General features: G+C 37.3%; 1 protein-coding gene across 2 annotated transcripts in view; it reads right to left on the bottom strand.

The window, feature by feature from the left end:
• Nucleotides 1-24,695, bottom strand: part of LOC150080140 (uncharacterized) — a 930,549-nt gene that overhangs the window by 11,591 nt on the left and 894,263 nt on the right. For both annotated transcript variants that reach the window (XM_090381841.1, XM_090381842.1), the window contains one exon: nt 9,491-9,862. In XM_090381841.1, the coding sequence (XP_090237967.1) occupies nt 9,491-9,862 (372 nt within the window). The remainder of the gene's footprint in view (nt 1-9,490; nt 9,863-24,695) is intronic.

The following is a 24,695-nucleotide window of genomic DNA, read 5'->3' as shown; positions in this document are numbered from 1 at the left end:
AGGATGAATGAATGAGAACTGGAGTGAAAGGATGAGTGATGTAAAGGTGAGAGTATGAAAGGAAATGCTAGGAAGGGTGAGTGAATGATAATGTATGACTCTGGGGATGAATGTGTGAGAAGGGGTGAGTGCTGAAAAAGTAAATGTAGAAACTGAGTGAAATTAGTTGTGTGAAAGTAAAAGATGAGTGCGAGTGTGTTGTTGAACAAATGACTGTGGAGTCTGAGTGAACTGGGCTGTGGGAATGTAAGGGTGAAAAAGTGCGTGCCTGGATCAGTGAAGGAATGTGAGAAACAGTGTACATGTTGAATGTATAAATGTCAAAGTCAGAATGTAAAAGTATGATAGGAAGTTTGTTCAAAAAATTTTTAGTATTGGTATAATTGTTATATAAATGTGTGTTTTTGTTTCATTGTTCAATCACATATGTAGATAAATATTCTCCTAAATTTGATTATTTGCATGTCATTTAAATTAGTGTGAGCTTTCTTTAAATTATTTCCTTGTTTAATTATTGCTTTGTTTTAAACTGACAGCATACCCACAGGTGTGAATGAGAATGATGGATGAATGGAACCAAAAAAAAAAAAAAAAAAAGTATAAAAAACTTGTAAAATGTAAAAACTATAAAATGTTGCCTTGAAATTTATGGTAAAAAACTATATAAAAAAATGATATGTGAGCGAATAATATAAATTGCATCTTCTATTCCAGCCTCTCCACCAGATAGACAGATGTCATGGGAACCTTAAGGACTCAAGGTCATCCGTGATGACACTGACACACCTGAATCCTTTGTCCCAGGTGTGACACTCCACCAGCACAACTCAGCTGCTGCCATTAGGCCTTGCTAGCCATGCTCCCTTGGATGGTCCTTTGCCTCCACTCCCCAGGTGGGAGGGGGAGGTGACCCTGGTCTCCCCCTCTTTTCCCTCTAGTGGGCTTGTGCCTGCTCCACTGATTTGGGTGTCAGCTTCTCTATGGACCCTGTATCTCCTGTCATTTTCCCCCAGCCTTCAGTCTCCCCTATCTCTAACTTACAACTAGCATCCAAATAGTCTCAAAATTATTTGAACCCTACACCCAAAAACTTAATAACATCAAATTGCATAACTAGTACTCCTTTTGGCTGACCCCTATCTATAGCAGTTTTTTTTTTTGGTCATAGCTACTGAAATCTCAGGAAATTAGGTGGCAGGACCTGCCGGAGTAAATAACTACAATACTGGTGTAACTGGTCTACCTCTGCAGGGTGGAGTGTGGGAAATGTTGCGTCCCATTAGGGGCCCAGCAGCTAAATGACCCAAGGAACAATGGTACACGACACTACACATATACAAAATCTATACACCTTTAAACCTCTGGCATTGAGAGCGTTCTGTTTCACACCCACAATGTACACTAAGTGGAGACGGGCAAAACCTCTGGTGCCGTTTGACACTAAATACACTCTACACTCACGAGATTAGTGAGTGGAACAAAGGGTTGCTGTTACCAAGATAGGCTTAAGTTTGGCAAATTGCAGCATTTGGAGACTAGGCACCTATGAGGTGATCTAATTGAGGTGTATAAGGCCTTAAATGGTTTGAGCAAGCTCAACACTGATGGAATTCTTCCTCTTGCTCAGATTCTGCACTAGAGGGGTCATACATTCAAATGAGGAAAGACAGTTATAGAATAGATGTGCAGAAATTTGCCTTTAGACAGTCAGTGCTTGATTGCTGGAACCAACTTCCATCTATCATTGTGGAAGTTGATGGTTTAAATAAATTCAAGGCTTAACTAAACAAACATGATGATCCTGCTCAGGTAGGTAACAAACTAAATGAATATTTTGCATCAACATTCACACATGAGGAGTTATTCAGCGAGGGGAATGACAGAGGTGTATTCAACTCTGGCAGTAAGCTGGAGAATCTTGTAATAACTGAGAGTAAAGTAGAGGAAAAATTGTTGAAGATAAACACAAGAAAGGCACCTGGGGTGGATCGGATCTATCCAGTTATATTAAAGGAGGCAGCAAAGGAAGTAAGCAAACCCTTAGCCATAATTATGAGAGCTTCCTTGGACTCAGGGGAGGTACCCACAGACTGGAGATGTGCAAATGTGACCCCAATTCACAAAGGAGGATCAAAGGCTGACACAAGTAATTATAGACCTGTGAGTTTAACTTCTGTTCCAGGAAAATTAATGGAGGCACTGGTTAAAGAAGCACTGCAGGATCATTTAGACAAGACTTCAGTTATAGCTCGGCCACAGCATGGTTTTGTTAAGGGGAAGTCTTGCCGGACCAATTTGATTGGATACTATGATGCAGTCACAAAAGAACTGGATGCAGGGAATAACTTTGATATTATATACTTGGATCTTAGAAAGGCTTTTGATACTGTTGCACATGGAAGACTGCTGCACAAATTGGAGCAGTGTGGCATTGGAGGCAAACTGCTGTATGGATAAAGGGGTGGCTGAGAGGGAGAAGACAGAGAGTGGTAATCAATGGACACTGCTCATCTTGGACTAATGTTATTAGTGGAGTCCCTCAGGGTTCAGTGTTGGTCCATTATTGTTTTCTGTATTTATAAGTGATATTGATGATGGTATATCAAGCTTAATGTCCAAGTTTGCACACGATACAAAGGTTGGCAGGGTTGTCAAGGACACTACTGACACTATGCTGCTGCAACAGGATCTGGAAACGTTGAGCGGATGGGCTGAGAGGTGGCAAATGAAGTTTAACATTGACAAATGTGAAGTACTACATATGGGAAGCAGTAACCCCAGAGCAACGTATCAACTCTGTGGTACTACACTGACAGTGGCAGAGAATGAAAAGGACCTGGGGGTAATTGTGCAGGCAGATATGAAGTTCTCTGAGCAGTGTAGACGGGGTGCAAGAGTAGCTCATGGTGTCTTGTCAATGATATACAGGAATTTTTCTAGCAGGGATAAGGAGGTGATTATTCCCTTGTATAAGGCAATGGGCAGGCCACATCTTGAGTACTGTATACAGGTCTGGAGGCCTCATTTCAAGAAGGATGTAGAGCTGCTGGAACGAGTACAGAGAAGAGCAACAAGATTAGTAAATGGAACAAAGGGGTACTCTGACGAAGAAGGCTTAAGTTTTGCAAATTACAGTGTTGGAGACTAGGCACCAACGAGGTGATCTGATAGAGGTGTATAAAGCCTTGAATAGTTTGAGCATGCTCAATGCTGATGGGATCCTTCCTCTTGCTCAGAATAATCACCTGAGAGGGCATAAATTCAAATTGAGGAAAGACAGATGTAGAATATATGTGCGGAAATTTGCCTTTAGCCAGCAGGTAGTTGGTTGGTGGAACAGACTTCCATCCCTTGTCGTGGAAGTTGATAGCCTAAATAAATTTAAGGCTCACCTGGACAGGTATTTCGAACAAACAAAGGGGTGAAGTGGAAGTGGGATTTTTTTTTTTTTTTTTTTTTGGCTGATGGTGCATAAGCTTGCTTTCTTGCATCTTATGCTTCTACTAATGCTAATGCTAACATTTGGGGTGAATGGATGAGTGAAACGGGAAGGGGTTTTTTTGGCTGATGCTGTTTATAAGCTTGCTTTCTTGCATCATATGCCTCTACTAATGCTAAAAGCAAATTGCTTTATTCAAGCCATAAGGCTGAAAAATAAACAGACTTTCTGCATGAATAAGGATAACATGCTTAGAATTATCAGCTTGCTTGGCCTATTTAGGAATGCTTTTGCCAGAGGTTTGCAGTTGAGAAGTTCTTCTTGAGTTCATAATTTGTCATCTTTAAAAATTTTTGGAGCATGAACTGGATTTGAATATGAATCAGTGATACTCACTAGTGGCAGCTTGCTGGTCTTTTCAATTTGGTAACTATGAAAAGCACTCACATTGCTTTTCTCATTACTGCTAACCTCTTCTTTAAATAGACTTGTTAAAGGTTCCCACTGCTCTACCAGTCTAGTTACAAATTTAACCAAAGACAGGTAATAAAAAAAAATCAAAGAAAAAAAAATCGTGAACACATGCTTCAAAATCCTTTCTTTTCTTTTTTTCTTTATTTAGTGGCATGCATCAGTTGGAATTGTTTAAATTTATCTTTCCTTATTGCACTTCTTTCCAAATAGTAGTAAATGTCCACCAAGTATGTGTCCACTTCCACAGGAAGGCATGCAAATTTCTTTTCAGCACACAAAATAGAGGCACTGATGCAAGAAAGCAAGCTTATATAGCATCAGCCAAAAAAACCCTTCCAATTTCACCCATCCATTCACTCCAAATGAGATGACAAGGACAAAAAAAAAAAAAAAAAAAAAACCTTCCCATTTCACCCATCAATTCACTCCAAATAAGATGACAGGGACAATCCCATTACGATGAAGTGCTCAATCTCTTCTTTTAATACTCTTGTTACTCCAGTTTTTAAACATACCATACCATACCATAACAGGAGCATTGTTAACACTAAGTTCCAGACAGATTTTCATGGAATCCCACATGCTTTCAGGTTGTTCAGAAGATGCCCAATGTTGTACCCTTCTAGTGCTGGCACTGAAAGCAAGCTGCTTTCATTTTGATGATTTTTTTAATTACAAAAAGTCACCACTATGTGATATAGTTTGTAACTATATCACAATGTTTATCTGATTGCAAATATCTGATCACATCACATTTCCCATCACTTAAAATTGAAAACATCTACACACAGTACAGAAGGCAAACGTGTTACCTTTTTCAGATTTTGCAATATGGAAATCTCGGGAATATGTGTTCTAAAATTTTATGTTGTATTTCTTTGGTATCTTACTGAAAGAAATTAATAATTACACTACCTGAAAAAATTTTTTTTTGTCATACCTCTAGAAGGAAAGTTGGTTATTCTGAACAAAATTAATGTCCTGATTATTAAAATATCAATCTTTTACTTCTGTCATGTCTACATCAAAAGACATATGCATTTTTTAAATTCCTTGTTTTTATACAATATCAGCATACATGGTTGTAATTATTACACACAATATATGTTACTTAGACATGTTTCCCACTCAATGATTTTCTTTTATAATCCAGATTGCTTTCTCACTTAAGGAACCAACAGTAATCTCTCATCATGGCAGAGTCCCAGCGACTTTGGTATCGTTTTTCCATTGCAGATACGTCCTGGTGGAAGCGCTCTCCTTGTTCATCACTGACATCTGCTAAATTTTCAGGAAAGAAATCCAGATGGGAATGAAGGAAATGCATTTTCAATGATATTTAGCACCCCATGTTCTTGTAATATTTCAACAAGTTTGTCACCAGTTGCTCACAATTCTCTTCTTTTCTCTTGCTGATGAATCCATGTACCACAGCCTTGAAAGATCTCCATGCAGCCAGTTCAACATCATTCAGGTTTTTTTGAAATTCTTAATCTTTTAGGAGCTTTCTTATTTGAGGATCTATGAAAATTCCTTCCTTCAGCTTTGCATGAGATAAATTTGGAAACATTTCCAGTAAATATGCGAATTGTCTGCTTTCTTTATCCAGTGCCTTAGTGAAATTCTTAATCAGGCCAAGCTTGATATGTAAAGGGGGAAGAAAAACCTCTTGTAGATCAACCAATGGAACATACTTTACATTGCTTTTGCTGGGAATATATTCATCTCTCTTTCCCAGTGTTGTATACAACAGTATTTAGTGAAACCACCTTGCAACCCAACAAGCAGTCCAATCACTGAGATCACCACAAATATTCCAACCATAGTCATTGTAATATATAGCAGCAAGAATCTAGACTTGCTATCATAAGTTTCTTTCAGGTCAACAGCCTGAACAAGAGGAATTGATGGTAAAGTATTTCCATTATGAAGCAATACTGCTTTCAAACTTAGCTTTGACGCATTAATGAACAAACGCCATTCAGAGGTATTGTGATCAATGTTCAGTTCGTGCATAAGACCAATGTTGTCTTTGCAGACACACGTTGTTTTCCATTGCAAAAAACTTGAAAACTCTTCATTTCGCTTACGGTATATTGTAATGTTTGTAGCTTTGGCAAGTAAATTCCACTATCGTAGTCGATCCGAGTAATTCAGCCTTCTCTTTGGGTAAGCCAGTCTCTGATCAAGTCGCTTAATTGTTCTTGTTCAATGTAGTGTGGGCCTTTTCTTTTTCTGGCTTGTAGTCCAAATCATGTGAAGTACCGTGACATATTTATACAGGAATTTTTCTAGCAGGGATAAGGAGGTGATTATCCCCTTGTATAAGGCAATGGTCAGGCCACACCTTGAGTACTGTATACAGGTGTGGAGGCCTCATTTTAAGAAGGATGTAGAGCTGTTGGAATGAGTACAAAAAAGGGCAATAAGATTAGTGAACAGAACAAAGGGTTGCTCTTAAGAAGAAAGGCTTAAGTTTTGCAAATTACAGTGTCTGGAGACTAGGCACCTGCAAGGTGATCTGATTGAAGTGTATAAAGCCTTGAATGGTTTGAGCATGCTTAATGCTGATGGAATTCTTCCTCTTGCTCAGAATGATCGCCTGAGAGGGCATAAATTCAAATTGAAGAACTTTGTAGGATAGATGTGCGGAAGTTTGCCTTTAGCCAGCAGGTGGTTGATTGCTGGAACAAACTTCCATCTGTCGTTGCAGAAGTTGATAGCTTAAATAAATTCAAGGCAGAACTTGACAAACATTTGGAGCGAGGGAATGGGTGAAATAAGGGTTTTTTTTTTTTTTTTCCGGCTGATGCTATATAAGCTTGCTAATGCTAATCTGGTAAAACGATTTCTTCTGTACCTTCATCACTACTTCCAATACTGCAATATTTTGGTGGCACAGGTAGTGGCAGTTCTTTACCATGTGGAACTAGCCTAATTGCTGATGGGATATTTGGATATTTGATGCAGTGCTGCTCTTTTTGGAAATACCTTTTATTTTTGTCATGCAGAAATAGCAGTCATCAAAATGATTCTTGAGCTTGTGCTACACCACAGGGCTGACAGCATAAGGTAATGCTGTCAGCTTGCCATATAACCACAGCCTAAGTTCGTCGTACAAGTAATACAACAGATATGTGGAGCTCAATTTTTTTCTTGGTCACCAATCTTGCAGTCGAAGTACAATGAATATGCAACTTTTGTGACACTGTATATTTTTTTTCTCTGAGTTTTTGGGGTTAAGTGTCCACAAACATAGCAGAAGTTGTCTAGGTGATTGACGCAAGTTCTGTGCTTTGTCTTCTCCATTTTAACAATGCATTAACCTAAAAACAGTAAAAGCAACTGGTAAATTTGAACAGAAGTCTTGTAGCATAGTTTGTCATACGCTATATATTGAACAGTTGAATGGTGTAATAAAATTAATAAAAATACTGACTTGTCTGGAAAAGTGCATCAAAATATACTATATTGCAAGAACAGTAATGATGCACTTGCTTAACTTTTAGCCCAATAAACAAAACCAACCAAACGTTAATAACAATAATGATATCTTTGTACAGAATCCAGTTATCTATCTATATCTTAAAACTGAGACGTGATAGGAAATTTTTATGATTGATTTTAAATTCTATACATAAAACTTGACCAGAAACAACCATTGATTTGCTGAAGGTAAAAATCATGTTAGGCAGTGTTATCTTTGCATTAACAAACACTAATAAATGACTGCATATAACAGAGAACAATACTACTAATTTCTATTTTCAACATAAACTACACACCTGATGGCCAATTCATTAATGAAAATAAGCAGAAATTTGCAAAATTAAAAAAAAAAAAAAAAAAAAAAATTTAACAAAATTTTTTTTTCATTTTTTTGCAAAAAAGATAGAAAAACTCTGTCACCAATTACATTATGACAGTGAGATAAAGAAGGGTCAAATCAAGTAAAAGATTGATTCTCTTGCAAAAATCCAGAGAATTGGCAGCTATATGCTAAGAAATGTTTTTAAACATGATCGTTTGTTTGTTATTTGGTTTTTAGGAGCATTAGCAACTAAGGCCATATTGCTACGGGATATGCGGTGGTCATTCCCTGACCTTACCGCATCCTCCGTATTTGGTGGTGACGGGCTCGAACCCCGGTCTAATCAAGAAGCGTGCTACGCACTGCTGCTCCCTCCCACCTGGCTACGGAGGCGCCTAAACATGATCGTGGTAATGTTTATATATATAAAAAAAAAAATTTCTTATTTTGAAATTAAAACAGATCACTATTCTTGTAAAATATTATATAAATAAAAATTTTTCTAAATTTATTCAATTTGGGTCTCCCCTTTTTTCAAGTACAGTAAACCCCCGCTATTCGAGGTATCTGTATTCACGGTTTCGCGTATTCGTGATCGCTGATTTAATATAAAATGAAACCTAAAAAAATGTGAATTTTAAAGTGCCGTGAATATTTTCCGTCATAAAAAAAAAATTGGGCGTGGCTAAAATTATCTTTCCAGGTCAAAACAGTGCTCAGTGGGTGGGGGGAGAGGGGTGACAAAATCCCGGCGTGGATGTTTCTCGCTATTCCTTGTTCAGTATGTGTTATGCGCTTGTCATGGAAGGTTTCGTCGTTTGCTTTTAATTTACATGCTTATAAATTGAATAAATTTATAAAATGATATGCTTACAAAAGTGATAAATCTACCATTTTGCAGTGTAAAACAGACTTTTTCGAGTGTGTTAACGGAAGAAAGTGACTTTACTGTGGACAACTTCTTTCTAACCCGTACAAAAATATGGCTAAGAATAACAAGGGAAATGTGAAAAGATGAAAGAAGGTGATGACATTAGCGAATAAAATTGAGTTATTAGACAAAATTTCTAATGGTGAAAGTGTCTTCTCAGTGGCAAAACATTATAAAATCAATGAGTCAACAGTACGATCAATCTAGAAATCGGAAGAAAAAAATCCGCCGTAGTGTCTGTGAAAACGCGCTAATTGCTTCAAAAATTTGCTCTGTAACTAGTGATGTTAAAAAACGGAAAAGGCTTTAAATCTGTAGATAGAAGACTGAACTCAAAATAAAATTCTGTTAAGTTCACTCATCATTCGTGAGAAGGCAAAACTCCTTTATCAACACTTTAGCAAAACTGGTGATAGCACTGGCGGGATAAGTTTTTTAGCTAGCAAAGGCGCTGGTTTGAAAGATTTGTTTGAAATTTCTAATAAATATTACATTTAATATTAAATTGTTCCTTATTTTCGTTTCGATGCCATATGCTTGCATTTCACTATGTACTGTCTATGTACATAGTCATATTATGAAGGTACATACATAGACAAAATTTTAGACTAGTTTTTCTTATATATTTCATACTTTGGAACGGAACCCCTTTATTACTATGGGAGCCATAACTCAGTATTCGCGTTTTCGGTATTCGCGGCATTTCTCAGGAACGTAACCCCTGCTATTCGCGGGGGTTTACTGTACTTGCAAGTAATTTTCACAATGAGAAAAAATGCACTGTTCAAATAATTTTCAATTTGATTAATACTATGTAAAAGGAACAATTACAAACCTTTTGTAACTGAGGAGTCTGCGACTGTTGGACTTGGTGCTGAGGTTGCTGCTGTTGCGGTGGTTGTGGTGGTTGAGACTGTGGCGGTTGTGACTGTTGTTGAGGTGACTGCAGTTGTTGACTTTGCTGCTGTTGCTGTTGCTGCTGTTGTTGTTGTGACTGTTGTGGTTGTGTTGGTGGTTGGTTCTGGGTCTGCTGATGTTGTTGCTGAAGCTGTTGAAGCTGTTGCTGAGCGGCAGCGGCAGCTGCAACAGTAGCTGCTGCAGCTTGTGAGGAAAGAACACCTTGTGGCAATGATACTGCTGCTGCTTGGCTTGCTTGTAGCTGCAGATTCTGGAGACTCTGTTGCATTAACCCTTGTTGCAAGAGTCCCTAAGGTAGCACACAATTATAAAATCTGATGTAAAGCAAATTTCATTTGTTTCTAAATTTAATTGCAAAAAATATTTCCTGACAGATTATTTTAGGTAGGCCAAGATAGATTATTTTAAGTAACAATCTGAATTAGTAAAAACTCCTGATGTAGGTGATGAGTACAAATTCTGAAAGAAGAGGGGCATTGGTCTGCTCTGACTGGTTGGTGAATGGTTGTGGCTACAAAGCATAAGAGACTTTAGATGCATTTATGAAATTATGAGCATTCAGCGTAACTTTATATATATATTTTTAATGATGTTTAATTCTATATGCTTGTTGTTGTTATTTGGTTTTTAGGAGCATTAGCAGCTAAGGCCACATTGCTCTGGGGATATGCGGAGGTCATTCCCTGACCTTCCGCATCCTCCGTATTTGGTGGTCATGGGCTCCAACTTTCTATATGCTATTATAGCATATATCAAATTAAAAAATACAATATTGCGTTTTCTGTGTACTGCAAAAAGAATAGACTAGGTTTATTTCTTCTTTCCCTTTTAAAATATAATAAAATGACTTGATTCTGTGTTTAGAAGGAGTTATACTAAAGCTTTATTTAAGACTCTTCTATTCGTAGGAATTAAATAAAGAAATGTCCACTGTTTTGGCTAAAATTTATAACATATTAATATTTGTAAAAGAATAAGAGAAGTTTACTTCAATATGATATGTAGAACACTTCCATATGATACTCTCCAGAAATTAAAACGAAAACAATTTAAAAAAATCAAAAATCTTACATTACAGTAAAAAACAATTAACAATAATTAAAAATCAATTTAATGCAATTAAAAAATTAAGTAAAAAATTAATTTAACAAAAAAAATTGCAAAATGATTTTCCTTTCTGAAGCTGACAATACTTTGACTGTATGTCGTGATCATAGGAATGAAAATTACCGAATAAGGGTAAGCATGGAACTTAATTAGGGATTATTTGTCTTTGCGCATGTGCGTAAAGGACCACGAGTCGGATATGGCCGGCGAACATTAACAGAATTCTCATGTAATTTAATTTTGATGGTTTCTGAAATTAATAGTCTCGTATAATTATGTTGGAGACTAAGTATTTTGGCCTCGTTAAATAAAAAAGTATGTTTTTCATTAATGGCATGAAAGGCTAATTCTGATGCTGCTGAACGAGAAGCACGAACTGAGGCCGTGTGTTGTTTAACACAAAAATTCAGAGGAAACTGTGTAGAACCCTGATAAGACGAGTCACAATCACCGCAAGAAATGTATACATTTCTTGTGATGTCTATATAATATAATATAGACATTGTGTAATATAGTTAGGCTTGTCTTAAGATCTCGGTATTCTAATAAACAAAAATACCTTTCTCAAGTTAGTAAACTTCGCGACAAATTAAAAAATTATCTGCATCCTAATGATTGGTCTATATTGAAGACCTCCACAGATTTGTGACATGAAGCATAGGCCTCAGAAATAAAAAACAGACATGTTAACAAATTTAATACATTATCGGGAGGGTCAAGACACGTTCATATGAGGTCTAACACATTGTCGCGAGCTTGCGCCCAAATGCATATGAGTTGTGCAATGATTCCCCCCCCCGACATACACACAACGGTCTACCGCAGAATACTTCAGTTAGTTTGCGAACATCCCCTCGCCCAACATTTACCGAACTGACATATCAACAGGTTACAAATCTTTCCTTGTATATGCTATTGCAGGACCAGATTTCACTTTTATCTAAATGATTAAATTACAATTTACAACTTCAAAAACTACCTAAAAAAACAGTGCGTAATTGATATTGAATTTGGACTTCATAATGTTCCACAAAATCTTTTTGTGGAACATTTGCATTTTGCATTTCTTTTATGTTATTCAACAATTAACCAGTGGTGAATAACATAAAAGAAATGAGACTTCCTAAATTGAATACACACGACAGTTCAGCTTTATGTGAACTTCGGGAAAATAAAGACATTATTATTCAGAGAGCTGATAAAGGATACAGTGTAACTCAATAAACCTGATTATATTAATAAGTTAGAGTCAGTTGTATCAGATACCTCCACTTATCTTGAAGTAGACCCGGCACTATTTACCAATTTGGTCAATCAATACAATAAAACGTTAACCACGTATCGAAAAAATGACTACATTACCATGGCTCAGTTAAAAGAATTGAAGGCCAGAACATACAATATTCCTGCACTTTTCGGTCCGGTAAAATTACATAGGCCTGGATTTCCTATTCGGCCTATTGTTTCCTACAGAAACTTGGCATTTTCATCCTTGGCCACAAATGTATATAGCATTATAAAACCCTTTAGATAGGCGATACAGTTTGGGATTAAGAAATACGATACACTATTTAATAACCTTAACAGCTGTAGATTTGGTGGTAATAATAATTCATTCTCACTAGATGTTACCTCGTTATATACAAATGTAAATGTTGAATACACATTAGATATTCTTTGGGATAGGTTAAATAATAACTTGATACTGATTAATTATACGAAGCTTCCTATTAAGGAAATTTTTCATTTAATTAAACTCTTAGTTGAAGTCAAGCGGGGGTGCAGTAGCACACATTCTTTGAGTAGACCGGGGTTCAAGCCCCTGACTGCTGAATACGGTCGATCTGCCAACCTGCACTGGACCAGCCTGGCAAATTATGGTGCATTTCCCTCAGCATAAATTGTTGAGGAGGCTTCCATCCTGCAGTGGGTTGATAATGGCTGCACTTTACCTTTATATCACCTTTCGAGACAAAGTACAAACAAATTTTTGGTTTGCCAATGGGATTTAGCCTGAGCAGTCTAATATCGGAGATCTATCTCTCAACGATTGAATGTATACATTTGATGCCTTTTTTACAATGTATCACATTCCAGCGTGGCAGATTATGGTCCATTTCCCTCAGCATGAATTGTTGAGGAGGCTTCCATCCTGCAGTGGGTTGATAATGGCTGCACTTTACCTTTATATCACCTTTTGAGACAAAGTATACAAACAAATTTTTGGTTTGCCAATGGGATTTAGCCTGAGTAGTCTAATATCGGAGATCTATCTCTCAATGATTGAATGTATACACATGATGCCTTTTTTTACCCTGTATCACATATTATTATGGGAGGTATTTAGACAATGTTCTAGTCATTACCAATAGTGGAGTTCCTCAGGGTTCAGTGTTGGGTCCATTGTTGTTTTCTGTATTTATAAATGACATTGATGATGGTATATCAAGCTTAATGTCCAAGTTTGCAGACGATACAAAGGTTGGCAGGGTTGTTAAGGACACTACTGATGCTATGCTGCTGCAACAGGATCTGGAAAGGTTGAGCAGATGGGCTGAGAGGTGGCAAATGATGTTTAACGTTGACAAATGTAAAGTACTACATATGGGAAACAGTAACCCCAGATCAATGTATCAACTCTGTGGTACTACGCTGAACAGTGGTAGAGAATGAAAAGGACCTGGGGGTAATTGTGCAGGCAGATATGAAGTTCTCTGAGCAGTGCAGACGAGCTGCAAGAGTAGCTCATGGTGTCTTGTCAATGATATACAGGAATTTTTCTAGCAGGGATAGGGATGTGATTATTCCCTTGTATAAGGCATTGGTCAGGCCACACCTTGAGTACTGTATACAGGTCTGGAGGCCTCATTTCAAGAAGGATGTAGAGCTGCTGGAATGAGTACAGAGAAGGGCAATAAGATTAGTGAATGGAACAAAGGGTTGCTCTTACGAAGAAAGGCTTAAGTTTTGCAAATTACAGAGTCTGGAGACTAGGCATCGGCGAGGTGATCTGATAGAGGTGTATAAGGCTTTGAATGGCTTGAGCATGCTTAATGCCGATGGGATTCTTCCTCTTGCTCAGAATAATCACCTGAGAGGGCATAAATTCAAACTGAGGAAGGACGGATGTCGGATAGATGTGCGAAATTTGCCTTTAGCCAGTGGGCAGTTGGTTTGTGGAATAGACTTCCATCACTTGTTGTTGAAGTTGATAGCCTAAACAAATTTAAGGCTCAGCTGGACAGGTATTTCGAACGAACGGAGGGGTGAAATGGGAGTAGTGGTTGTGTTTTTTTTTTTTTTTTTGGCTGATGCTGAATAAGCTTGCTTTCTTGCATCATATGCCTCTACTAATGCTAATGCTAATGCTAAGTAGCACTATCCAAGACAGTTTACATTCATTTAATAATATTCATTCTACACTCAAATTTACAGTGGAGAGGGAGAATACGGATACTAAGTCATTAAATTTTGTTAATTTCACGCTTACTCGTGACGCGAATAAAATCCAATTTAACATCTATCGTAAACCTACAAACACCGGTATGCTTCTGCATTATAACAGCCATAACCAGTTCACCTACAAAATATCGATTATCTTTAATCGATTTCTCAAACTGAAATATGAAAACATCTTTGACAACACCTACTAAATTTTTTGGACTGAAGTAAAACTGACCGGTAATGAAAATGTGAGATGGAAATGATGTCACATCCTAAACTTAGTCACTAATGGTGATTCGATGGAGTAAGTAGCGAGTGTGAGCAAAAAATGTTAAATCATTCATACTAAATATTTTGGAATGAAATAAAATTGATTGGTAACGAAAATGCGAGATGGAAATGACGTCCCTTCCTAAACGATGCTAACTCAGTCACTAACATTGATTTGGTAGAGTAAGTAGTAGGCATGACCATAAAATGTTACATTGCTCAGAACTTTGGTTCTAGTTGTTTGATTTAAAAAATTTAAACAGTTTTGATTTTTGTGAAAGATGTTTTATTTTATGTAAAAACAGTTTTTTTTTTTTTTTTTTTTTTTGGGTAGTTGTTGGCGCATCGGCTTCTGTGGCCATAATGCACCTCCCAAGGTTTTTGCAGTACTTTGATCCAAGCCCGAGGCGGGATTCAAACCCGCGACCTTTGGGTTGCCAGGCAGGCACTTTACCTGCCTGGCAACCCGGCTAGCCCAGTCGGCATAAAAACTGTTCTAAAAACTATGGGAAATACTTAGCTATACACAATTCCACATATATGAAAAAATACAGACTAATAAAACAAAACAGAAGTACATGTAGTCATATGTCTGATTCCCTCTTGTGGAGAATGGAAATTTCTGTCTGGAAAAGATTCTAAAATGTGAAGTGGTTTTGATAGTATATAACAGAGCTATGATGCTCAATACATTCTACGTTTATATCAATATTTGTAAGAATAAGAGAAATTTACCTCAATATGATTTGTAGAACACTTCCACATGATACACTCCAGAAATTAAAATGAATAAAAGATTAATGCAAAATGATTACAGTAAAAAATCAATTGAAAATAATTCAAAAATTAAATAAAAATTCAAAAAACAATTTAAAAAATTTAAAAAGTTTAACGTAAATTTTCAACCGTATGTCATGATCACAGGAATGGAAATTACAGAGTATGTGAGCTTGAATCTTAAATAGAGAGATTATTTGTCTTTGTGCATACGAGCAAAAGGCCTCGATTATTTGTCTTCGCACATGCATGTAAAAGATCACAAATCGGAGATTAGATACGGATGGTGAATATTAACAGAATTCTCATGTAATTTAATTTTGATGGTTTCTGCAATTAATAGTCTTGTATAATTACGTTGGACACTAAATATTTTTGCCTCATTAAATAAAAATGTATGGTTTTCATTAGTGGCACAAAAGGCTAATTCTGATACTGCTGAATGAGAAGCACGAACTGAGGACATGTGCTCGAACATTCAGTGGAAATCACGTTGATCTTTGGTAAGACGAATCATGATCACTGCAAGAAATGTTGCATGCCAAGTCACTTATTTGTGTTGCAAAAAAAGGAAGGGACTGAGTGATTGTTCAGTATAGTGTGTATTGGTCTGGCCACAATCTTAAATTCAGTATCTTTAAAGAATCTGTTAAGCTGCATGTGCCACTGTTCAACATATGGGACAGAAATAAAGTATGTATTTTTTGATGTTATTACTATTGTTGGTTTGTGTAGTTTTTTTGTATCCTATCCTCAGTTTGTACCCTGATTCAGTTTATTGCAGCAATTTGCCTGTTTAAGAATCTGCTGGTTAATATCTGTATTTCTGAGTCTAAAGCAGATTCTCTCTTTGAATATTTATAGGCATTGAGAAACTGATTAAAGATAATAGACTTTTTATAGGTGAACAGGTGATAGCTGTTATAATGTAGAAGCATACCAGTGTTTGACACCTTTTTTAAAATTAATTTTTAAATTGTTTTTTGAATTTTTAATTAATTTTTTTTACTGTAATCATTTTGTGTTAATTTTACTGTAATCATTTTGTGTTAATCTTTTATTCGTTTTAATTTCTGGAGAGTATCATATGGAAGTGTTCTATGAATCATATTGAGGTAAATTTCTCTTATTCTTCTACAGTGTGAAGTGGTGTGTGGTAGACAAAGTATTCTCCTTTGCTTTTCTATAAGAAAAAGTTGAAGTGACAATCAATGCCATCAAACTGTGGGCACGTTGATACTATTGAAAATAGTGACTGAAATCGATAGGTTAACTAGTCAAGAGATTGTGTCGAACCACCTAGTATAATTTTACAAAAAAGTCACTGACCCTATCTTGGCCAGAGGACACTTCCAGTATAGATGAAATAATGTGTGATGTGTAACAGTCAACAAAAAAAAAAAAAAAAAAACCCCAAAGCCCTCTCTCTCACTCTTACCACTGTGAGATGGTATTTCTCTGAAGCATTCTCATTGTATTTCACTTCAATCAGTACAAAAGTGTGGAAATTTCTAGATCTAGAAAAATTATGGATAAGTGATTCTAATGCTTCCCTAGTATAGCTCTATATGTACTGAATTAATTATTATACAGTCCATTCCAGTTATTTGATATCAATGGGTCAACTGTTGATGATCCTGCTGAGGTAGCTAACAAACTAAATGAATATTTTGCATTGACATTCACACGAGGAGTTATTCGGTGAGGGGAATGCCAGAGGTGTATTCAACTCTGGCAGTAAGCTAGAGAATCTTGTAATAACTGAGAGTTAAGTGGAGGAGAAATTGTTGAAGATAAACACAAGAAAGGCAACTAGGGTGGATGGGATCTGTCCAGTTATATTAAAGGAGGCAGCAAAGGAAGTAAGCAAACCCTTAGCCATAATTATGAGAGCTTCCTTGGACTCAGGGGAGGTACCCACGGACTGGAGATGTGCAAATGTGACCCCAATTCACAAAGGAGGATCAAAGGCTGACACAAGTAATTATAGACCTGTGAGTTTAACTTCTGTTCCCGGAAAATTAATGGAGGCACTGGTTAAAGAAGCACTGCAGGATCATCTAGACAAGACTTCAGTTATAGCTAGGACACAGCATGGTTTTGTTAAGGGGAAGTCTTGCCTGACCAAATTGATTGGATACTATGATGCAGTCACAAAAGAACTGGATGCAGGGAATAACTTTGATATTATATACTTGGATCTTAGAAAGGCTTTTGATACTGTTGCACATGGAAGACTGCTGCACAAATTGGAGCAGTGTGGCATTGAAGGCAAATTGCTGCTATGGATAAAGGGATGGTTGAGTGGCAGAAGACAGAGAGTGGTAATCAATGGACACTGCTCATCGTGGACTAATGTTATTAGTGGAGTCCCTCAGGGTTCAGTATTGGGTCCATTATTGTTTTCTGTATTTATAAATGATATTGATGATGGTATATCAAGCTTAATGTCCAAGTTTGCAGACGATACGAAGGTTGGCAGGGTTGTCAAGGACACTACTGACACTATGCTGCTGCAACAGGATCTGAAAAGGTTGAGCAGATGCGCTGAGAGGTGGCGAATGAAGTTTAACATTGACAAATGTAAAGTACTACATATGGGAAACAGCAACCCCAGAGCAATGTATCAACTCTGTGGTACTACACTGACAGTGGTAGAGAATGAAAGGGACCTGGGGGTGGTTGTGCAGGCAGATATAAAGTTCTCTGAGCAGTGCAGACGGGCTGCAAGAGTAGCTCATGGTGTATTGTCAATGATATATAGGAATTTTTCTAGCAGGAATAAGGAGGTGATTATTCCCTTGTATAAGGCAATGGTCAGGCCACACCTAGAGAACTGTATACAGGTCTGGAGGCCTCATTTCAAGAAGGATGTAGAGCTGCTGGAAAGAGTACAGAGAAGGGCAACAAGATTAGTGAATGGAACAAAGGGGTGCTCTTATGAAGAAAGGCTTAAGTTTTGCAAATTACAGTGTCTGGAGACTAGGCACCAGCGAGGTGATCTGATAGAGGTGTATAAAGCCTTGAATGGTTTGAGCATGCTCAATGCTGATGGGATTCTCCTCTTGCTCAGAATAATTACCTGAGAGGGCATAAATTTAAATTGAGGAAAGACAGATGTAGGATAGACGTGAGGAAATTTGCCTTTAGCCAGCGGGTGGTTGGTGGGTGGAACAGACTTCCATCCCTTGTCGTGGAAGTTGATAGCCTAAATAAGTTTAAGGCTCAGCTGGACAGGTATTTCGAACAAACAGAGGGGTGAAGTGGAAGTGGTTATTTTTTATTTATTTATTTATTTTTTTTTAGCTGATGCTGCATAAGCTTGCTTTCTTGCATCAAATGCGTCTACTAATGCTAATGCTAATTTGGGACAGATCGGGACTAGTGCCTTTTGGCCCGATTAAGCGGCTGCCCCGATTATCCAAAGTTTAACGTAAATAGTTAAAAATACAATGTACCCCCCTCTTTACAATTGGTTCACTGTACAATCAAATCACGTTACGACGAACTCACCATAGTAAAGTACCATTCACTATACGATGTGCAGTAAGCGCCGGTCATTGCGATCACGTTTGTGAATTGAATTTTAATTCTATTAAAGAGCAATTCTAATTAGCGAAAATAGGAGGCATATTATCCACAGGCTATAAAAGCAGAGATATATTAAGCACAAATTTACCCTTTATTACCTTACCAATAAAAAAATTAAATGATACGTGAAAATCGGAAGAATATATGTGATAATCAGAATAATTAATACGTACTGTAATATGTACATACGAACTAGTTGACATTTCTGTTCACTGACATTTGTGGGGGGGGTTAAAATTTAAAACAGTAAAAAGATAAGCAATCAATAACAAAGAACACTGCACACACAAATTGCAAGTAACACGATACGCGCAAGTGAGAACGGAGTAACAAGTTACAAAAGCTTTAAAAATAGGAATGAAGAGAAGATCTGAAAATTAATTTTTTTATATGATTGATGATTTCGAGGAAGTGTAAACACATTTCATCGTAATAACCCACAGAATTCCAGCTGTCGGTATTATCGCAAATTCAGTAAGATCGAGTCTACTGTCTGTTTATGATAGATTTCACTAACAGAAAAGCCCAATAAACAGGTGACTGCTAATTGTTTTTATTGTTTTATGGTTGTGACCTGCAGAATTTCGACCGAACCACGTGGTACCGTCGGAGACAATCATAGGGTAATCTCCAGTGCTGCGGTCTCCTGCCCCGATTAAACGGCATGCTGTCCCAATTAAGCGAAGTAAACCCTGGCTATTTTCTCGATTGGTTTCTGTTTTTTAAGATTTGTTCCAAATAAACGGCTGCCCCGATTAACCGGCGGCCCAAATAACCAGAATCCACTGTATATATTTTTAGTAGCAGTATGGGACAAGATGGCAGCTTATTTATAAAATCTTAGAAGAACATAATCAAAAGGATTGGAAATATATAAGGGACAACTTTTTGAGTTTTCCCCAACTTTTCCATTGAATTTGTCAAAAAATTAGAACATAAGCCAGTATATCACCAGTGAATTGATAATGATGGAATCCATGTTGGCAATCATTGATCAGATGGATCGTTTTGAGACATTTTTTTTTTTTTTTTTTTGTTAGTGCATCGGCTTCTGTGGCCATATTGCACCTCCTAAAGTTTTTTGCATTTTCTTCTCTGATCCAAGCCCGAGGTGGGATTCAAACCCGCAACCATAGGGTTTCCAGGCAGGCACTTTACCCACCCGGCTAGCCCAGTCGGCATTTTGAGACATATTAAGAGTTGGCAATGAATAGATTTCTTCACTACTCTGGAAGGATTAGAAGAAATTCGATGGGACAATAACTGGAAGGGAGAGAGGGATTTGTCACCTTTTTTTTTATTAGGAATTAGCATTAACATTAGTAGAGGCATTTGATGCAAGAAAGCAAGCTTATGCAGCATCAGCCAAAAAAAAAAAAAAAAAAAAAACCACTTCACCCCTCTGTTCGTTCAAAATACCTGTCCAGCTGAGCCTTAAACTTATTTAGGCTATCAACTTCACGACAAGGGATGGAAGTCTGTTCCACCAACCAACCACCCGCTGGCTAAAGGGAAATTTCCGCACGTCTATCCTACATCTGTCTTTCCTCAATTTGAATTTATGCCCTCTCAGGTGATTATTCTGAGCGAGAGGAAGAATCCCATCAGCATTGAGCATGCTCAAACCATTCAAGGCTTTATACACCTCTATCAGATCACCTCGCTGGTGCCTAGTCTCCAGACACTGTAATTTGCAAAACTTAAGCCTTTCTTCGTAAGAGAACCCCTTTGTTCTATTCACTAATCTTGTTGCCCTTCTCTGTACTCGTTCCAGCAGCTCTACATCCTTCTTGAAATGAGGCCTCCAGACCTGTATACAGTACTCTAGGTGTGGCCTGACCATTGCCTTATACAAGGGAATAATCACCTCCTTATCCCTGCTAGAAAAATTCCTATATATCATTGACAATACACCATGAGCTACTCTTGCAGCCTGTCTGCACTGCTCAGAGAACTTCATATCTGCCTGCACAACCACCCCCAGGTCCCTTTCATTCTCTACCACTGTCAGTGTAGTACAGCAGAGTTGATACGTTGCTCAGGGGTTGCTGTTTCCCATGTGTAGTACTTTACATTTGTCAATGTTAAACATTTGCCACCTCTCAGCCCATCTGCTCAACCTTTCCAGATCCTGTTGCAGCAGCATAGTGTCAGTAGTGTCCTTGACAACCCTGCCTACCTTTGTATCGGCTGCAAACTTCGATATTAAGCTTGATATACCCTCATCAATATCATTTATGAATACAGAAAACAATAATTAGATAGTATGAATCAGAGCTGTGCTACTCAATATGTTCTACGTTGATAATAATATTAGTAAAATAATAAGAGGAGTATACCTCAATATAGTGCGTAGAACCCTTCCGTTTGATACCCTCCAGAAATTAAAACGGAAAAAACGAAAAAATCGGCAAACTTACCGGTACATTAGAGTAAAAAATAAATAATTAAATAATCAATTTAACACAATACAAATCAATTTAAAACAATTAAAAATCAAATTAACGCAATTAAAAGAATCAAACGAAAATATTCAAAACGATTTTCCTTCCTGAAGCTGACAACGCTTTTCAACCGTATGTCGTGATCACAGGAATGAAAATTCATTCCTGTGATCACGACCTATTGTTTCCTACAGGAACTCGGCATTTTCATCCTTAGCCACACATGTGTATAACATTATAAAACCCTTTAGACAGGTAATACAATTTGGGATTAAGAACTACGATACATTATTTAATACACTGAAAGACTGTAGACTCAGCGACAATGACAATTTATTCTCACTAGATGTTACCTCATTATATACGAATGTAAACGTTGAATACACATTAGATATTATTTGGGATATGTTAAATAAAAACTCGACACCGATTAATTATACGAAGCTACCTATTAAGGAAATTTTTCACTTAATTAAACTGTTAGTTGAGGCCAACTACATCACCTTTCGAGACAAGGTATACAAACAAATTTTTGGATTACCAATGGGTTTGAGCCTGAGTGGCTTAATGTCAGAGATCTATCTCTCAACGATTGAGCAGATACATTTGACACCTTTTCGAACCCGTATCACATACTATGGGAGGTATTTAGATGATGTTCTAGTGATTACCGATAGTAATACTATCCAAGACATTTTACATTTGTTTAATAATATTCATTCTAGACTCAAATTTACATTGGAAAGGGAGGATACGGATACTAAGTCATTAAACTTTCTAAATTTCACGCTTACCCGGGACTCGAATAGAATACAATTTAGCATCTATCGAAAACCTACAAACACCGGTATGCTTCTACATTATAATAGCTATCACCCGTTCACCTACAAAAGATCGATTATCTTTAATCAATTTCTTAATGCCTATAAATATTCAACGACGGAATCTGCTTTGGACTGAGAAATACAAATATTAACTAGCAGATTCTTAAACAGGGGTTATTCCATTACCACAATAAACCGAATTAGGGTACAAGCTAAGGATAGGATACAAAATACTACACCAATCAACAATAGTAACATCAAAAAATACTTTATTTCTGTCCCATATGTTGAACAGTGGCACAAACAGCTTAACAGATTCTTTAAAGATACCGAATTTAAAATTGTAGCTAGGCCAATACAGAAGTTACACACTATATTGAACAATCGCTCGGTTCTTTCAGCGTTTGCAACACAAATTAATGATCTGGTATACAACATTTCTTGCGGTGATTGCGACTCGTCTTATCAGGGTTCGACCCGATTTTCTCTTAATATTCGTGTAAATCAACATGAAGCCTCAGTTCGTGCTTCTCGTTCAGCAGCGTCAGAATTAGCCTTTCATGCCATTAACGAAAAACATACTTTTTTATTTAACGAAGCCAAAATACTTAACGTTCAACGTAATTATACGCGACTATTAATTGCAGAAACCGTTGAAATTAAATTACACGAGAATTCTGTTAATGTTCGGCGGCCATATTTGATCTCCGATTCGTGGACCTTTACGCGCATGCGCGAAGACAAATAATCTCTATTTAAGTAACAGGTTTAACCCGATTCGGTAATTTTCATTCCTGTGATCACGACATACGGTCGAAAAGCGTTGTCAGCTTCGAATTTTCATTCCTGTGATCACGACATACGGTCGTAAAGCGTTGTCAGCTTCAGGAAGGAAAATCGTTTTGAATATTTTCGTTTGATTCTTTTAATTGCGTTAATTTGATTTTTAATTGTTTTAAATTGATTTGTATTGTGTTAAATTGATTATTTAATTATTTATTTTTTACTCTAACATACCGGTAAGTTTGCCGATTTTTTCGTTTTTTCCGTTTTAATTTCTGGAGGGTATCATACGGAAGGGTTCTACGCACTATATTGAGGTATACTCCTCTTATTATTTTACCAAAAAGAAAACAATAATGGACCCAACACTGAGCCCTGAGGGACTCCACTAATAACATTAGTCCACGACGAGTAGTGTCCATTGATTACCACTCTCTGTCTTCTCCCCTTTATCCACAGCAGCAATTTGCCTCCAATGTCACACTGCTCCAATTTGTGCAGCAGTCTTCCATGTGCAACAGTATCAAAAGCCTTTCTAAGATCCAAGTATATAATATCAAGGTTATTCCCTGCATCCAGTTCCTTTGTGACTGCATCATAGTATCCAATCAAATTGGTCAGGCAAGACTTCCCCTTAACAAAACCATGCTGTGTCCGAGCTATAGCTGAAGTCTTGTCTAAATGATCCTGCAGTGCTTCTTTAACTAGTGCCTCCATTAATTTTCCTGGAACAGAAGTTAAACTCACAGGTCTATAATTACTTGTGTCAGCCTTTGATCCTCCTTTGTGATCACATTGGGGTCACATTTGCACATCTCCAGTCTATGGGTTCCTCCCCTGAGTCCAAGGAAGCTCTCATAATTATGGCTAAGGGTTTGCTTACTTCCTTTGCTGCCTCCTTTAATATAACTGGATAGATCCCATCCACCCCGGGTGCCTTTCTTGTTTTTATCTTCAACAATTTCTCCACTTTACTCTCAGTTATTACAAGATTCTCTAGCTTACTGCTAGAGTTGAATACACCTCTGGCTTTGCCCTCGCTAAATAACTCCTCATGTGTGAATGTCGATGCAAAATATTCATTTAGTTTGTTAGCTACCTGAGCAGGATCATCAACAGTTGACCCATCGATATCAAGTGGACCAATCGTATTCATCCCCTTCCTTCTAGAGTTTACATAAGTAAAGAACTCTTTGCTGTTTTTCTTTGCATTCCTTGCCAAAGATTTCTCGTAATCTGCCTTCGCCTGCCTAACCTCCTTTGTAACTTGGTTACAGATCAACTTGTATCTATCATAGGCTTCTGTGTCATGTGTTAATTTGTATGTATCCCATGCATGTTTCTTCTCTGCCATATGCCTCATCAGTTCATCTGACATCCATTTAGCCCTAAACCTTGAACAATATTTCTTAGTTGGTATGTAAAGCCTAGTAGCTTCCAAGATAAGTTCTTTGAATGCTTCCCATTTTGCATTTGCTGTTGGTAACATCATCAGTTGGTCCCACTGTATAGAATTGATTGGATACAAACAAATTTCTATTCAGAAAGAAAAAGGGCAGTGGAATATGAGTGTAAAAAGGCAACAAAACAAGAGAAATCCTAGACAGCCTTTTCTCTGAGAGCAAGGGGAAACGTACTATCAAGACTTGGAGATATCTTGGCATCAAGCCTGTTTAGAATATATGTAACATTCTTCTGTTGGAATACCATGGGAGGTTTAGAGTGGAGTGTGTTTAATATGGTAAGAGGTGATTTACCAAGCTTATCAATGTAAGATTTAGAGAAAAATGTAGGATGCTAGTAAAGTCAGCTTTATTTTTAGCTGAGAATGCTATAAAACCATAAAGTTGTAACAGAGGTGGCTGTAGATGGACAGAAGTTT

This window comes from Mastigoproctus giganteus, chromosome 9 (genome assembly GCF_048544385.1).
Source record: "Mastigoproctus giganteus isolate SK-2022 chromosome 9, ASM4854438v1, whole genome shotgun sequence".
In the NCBI taxonomy this organism is placed as follows: domain Eukaryota; kingdom Metazoa; phylum Arthropoda; class Arachnida; order Uropygi; family Thelyphonidae; genus Mastigoproctus; species Mastigoproctus giganteus.
This window is presented reverse-complemented; position numbering and strand designations above follow the sequence as displayed.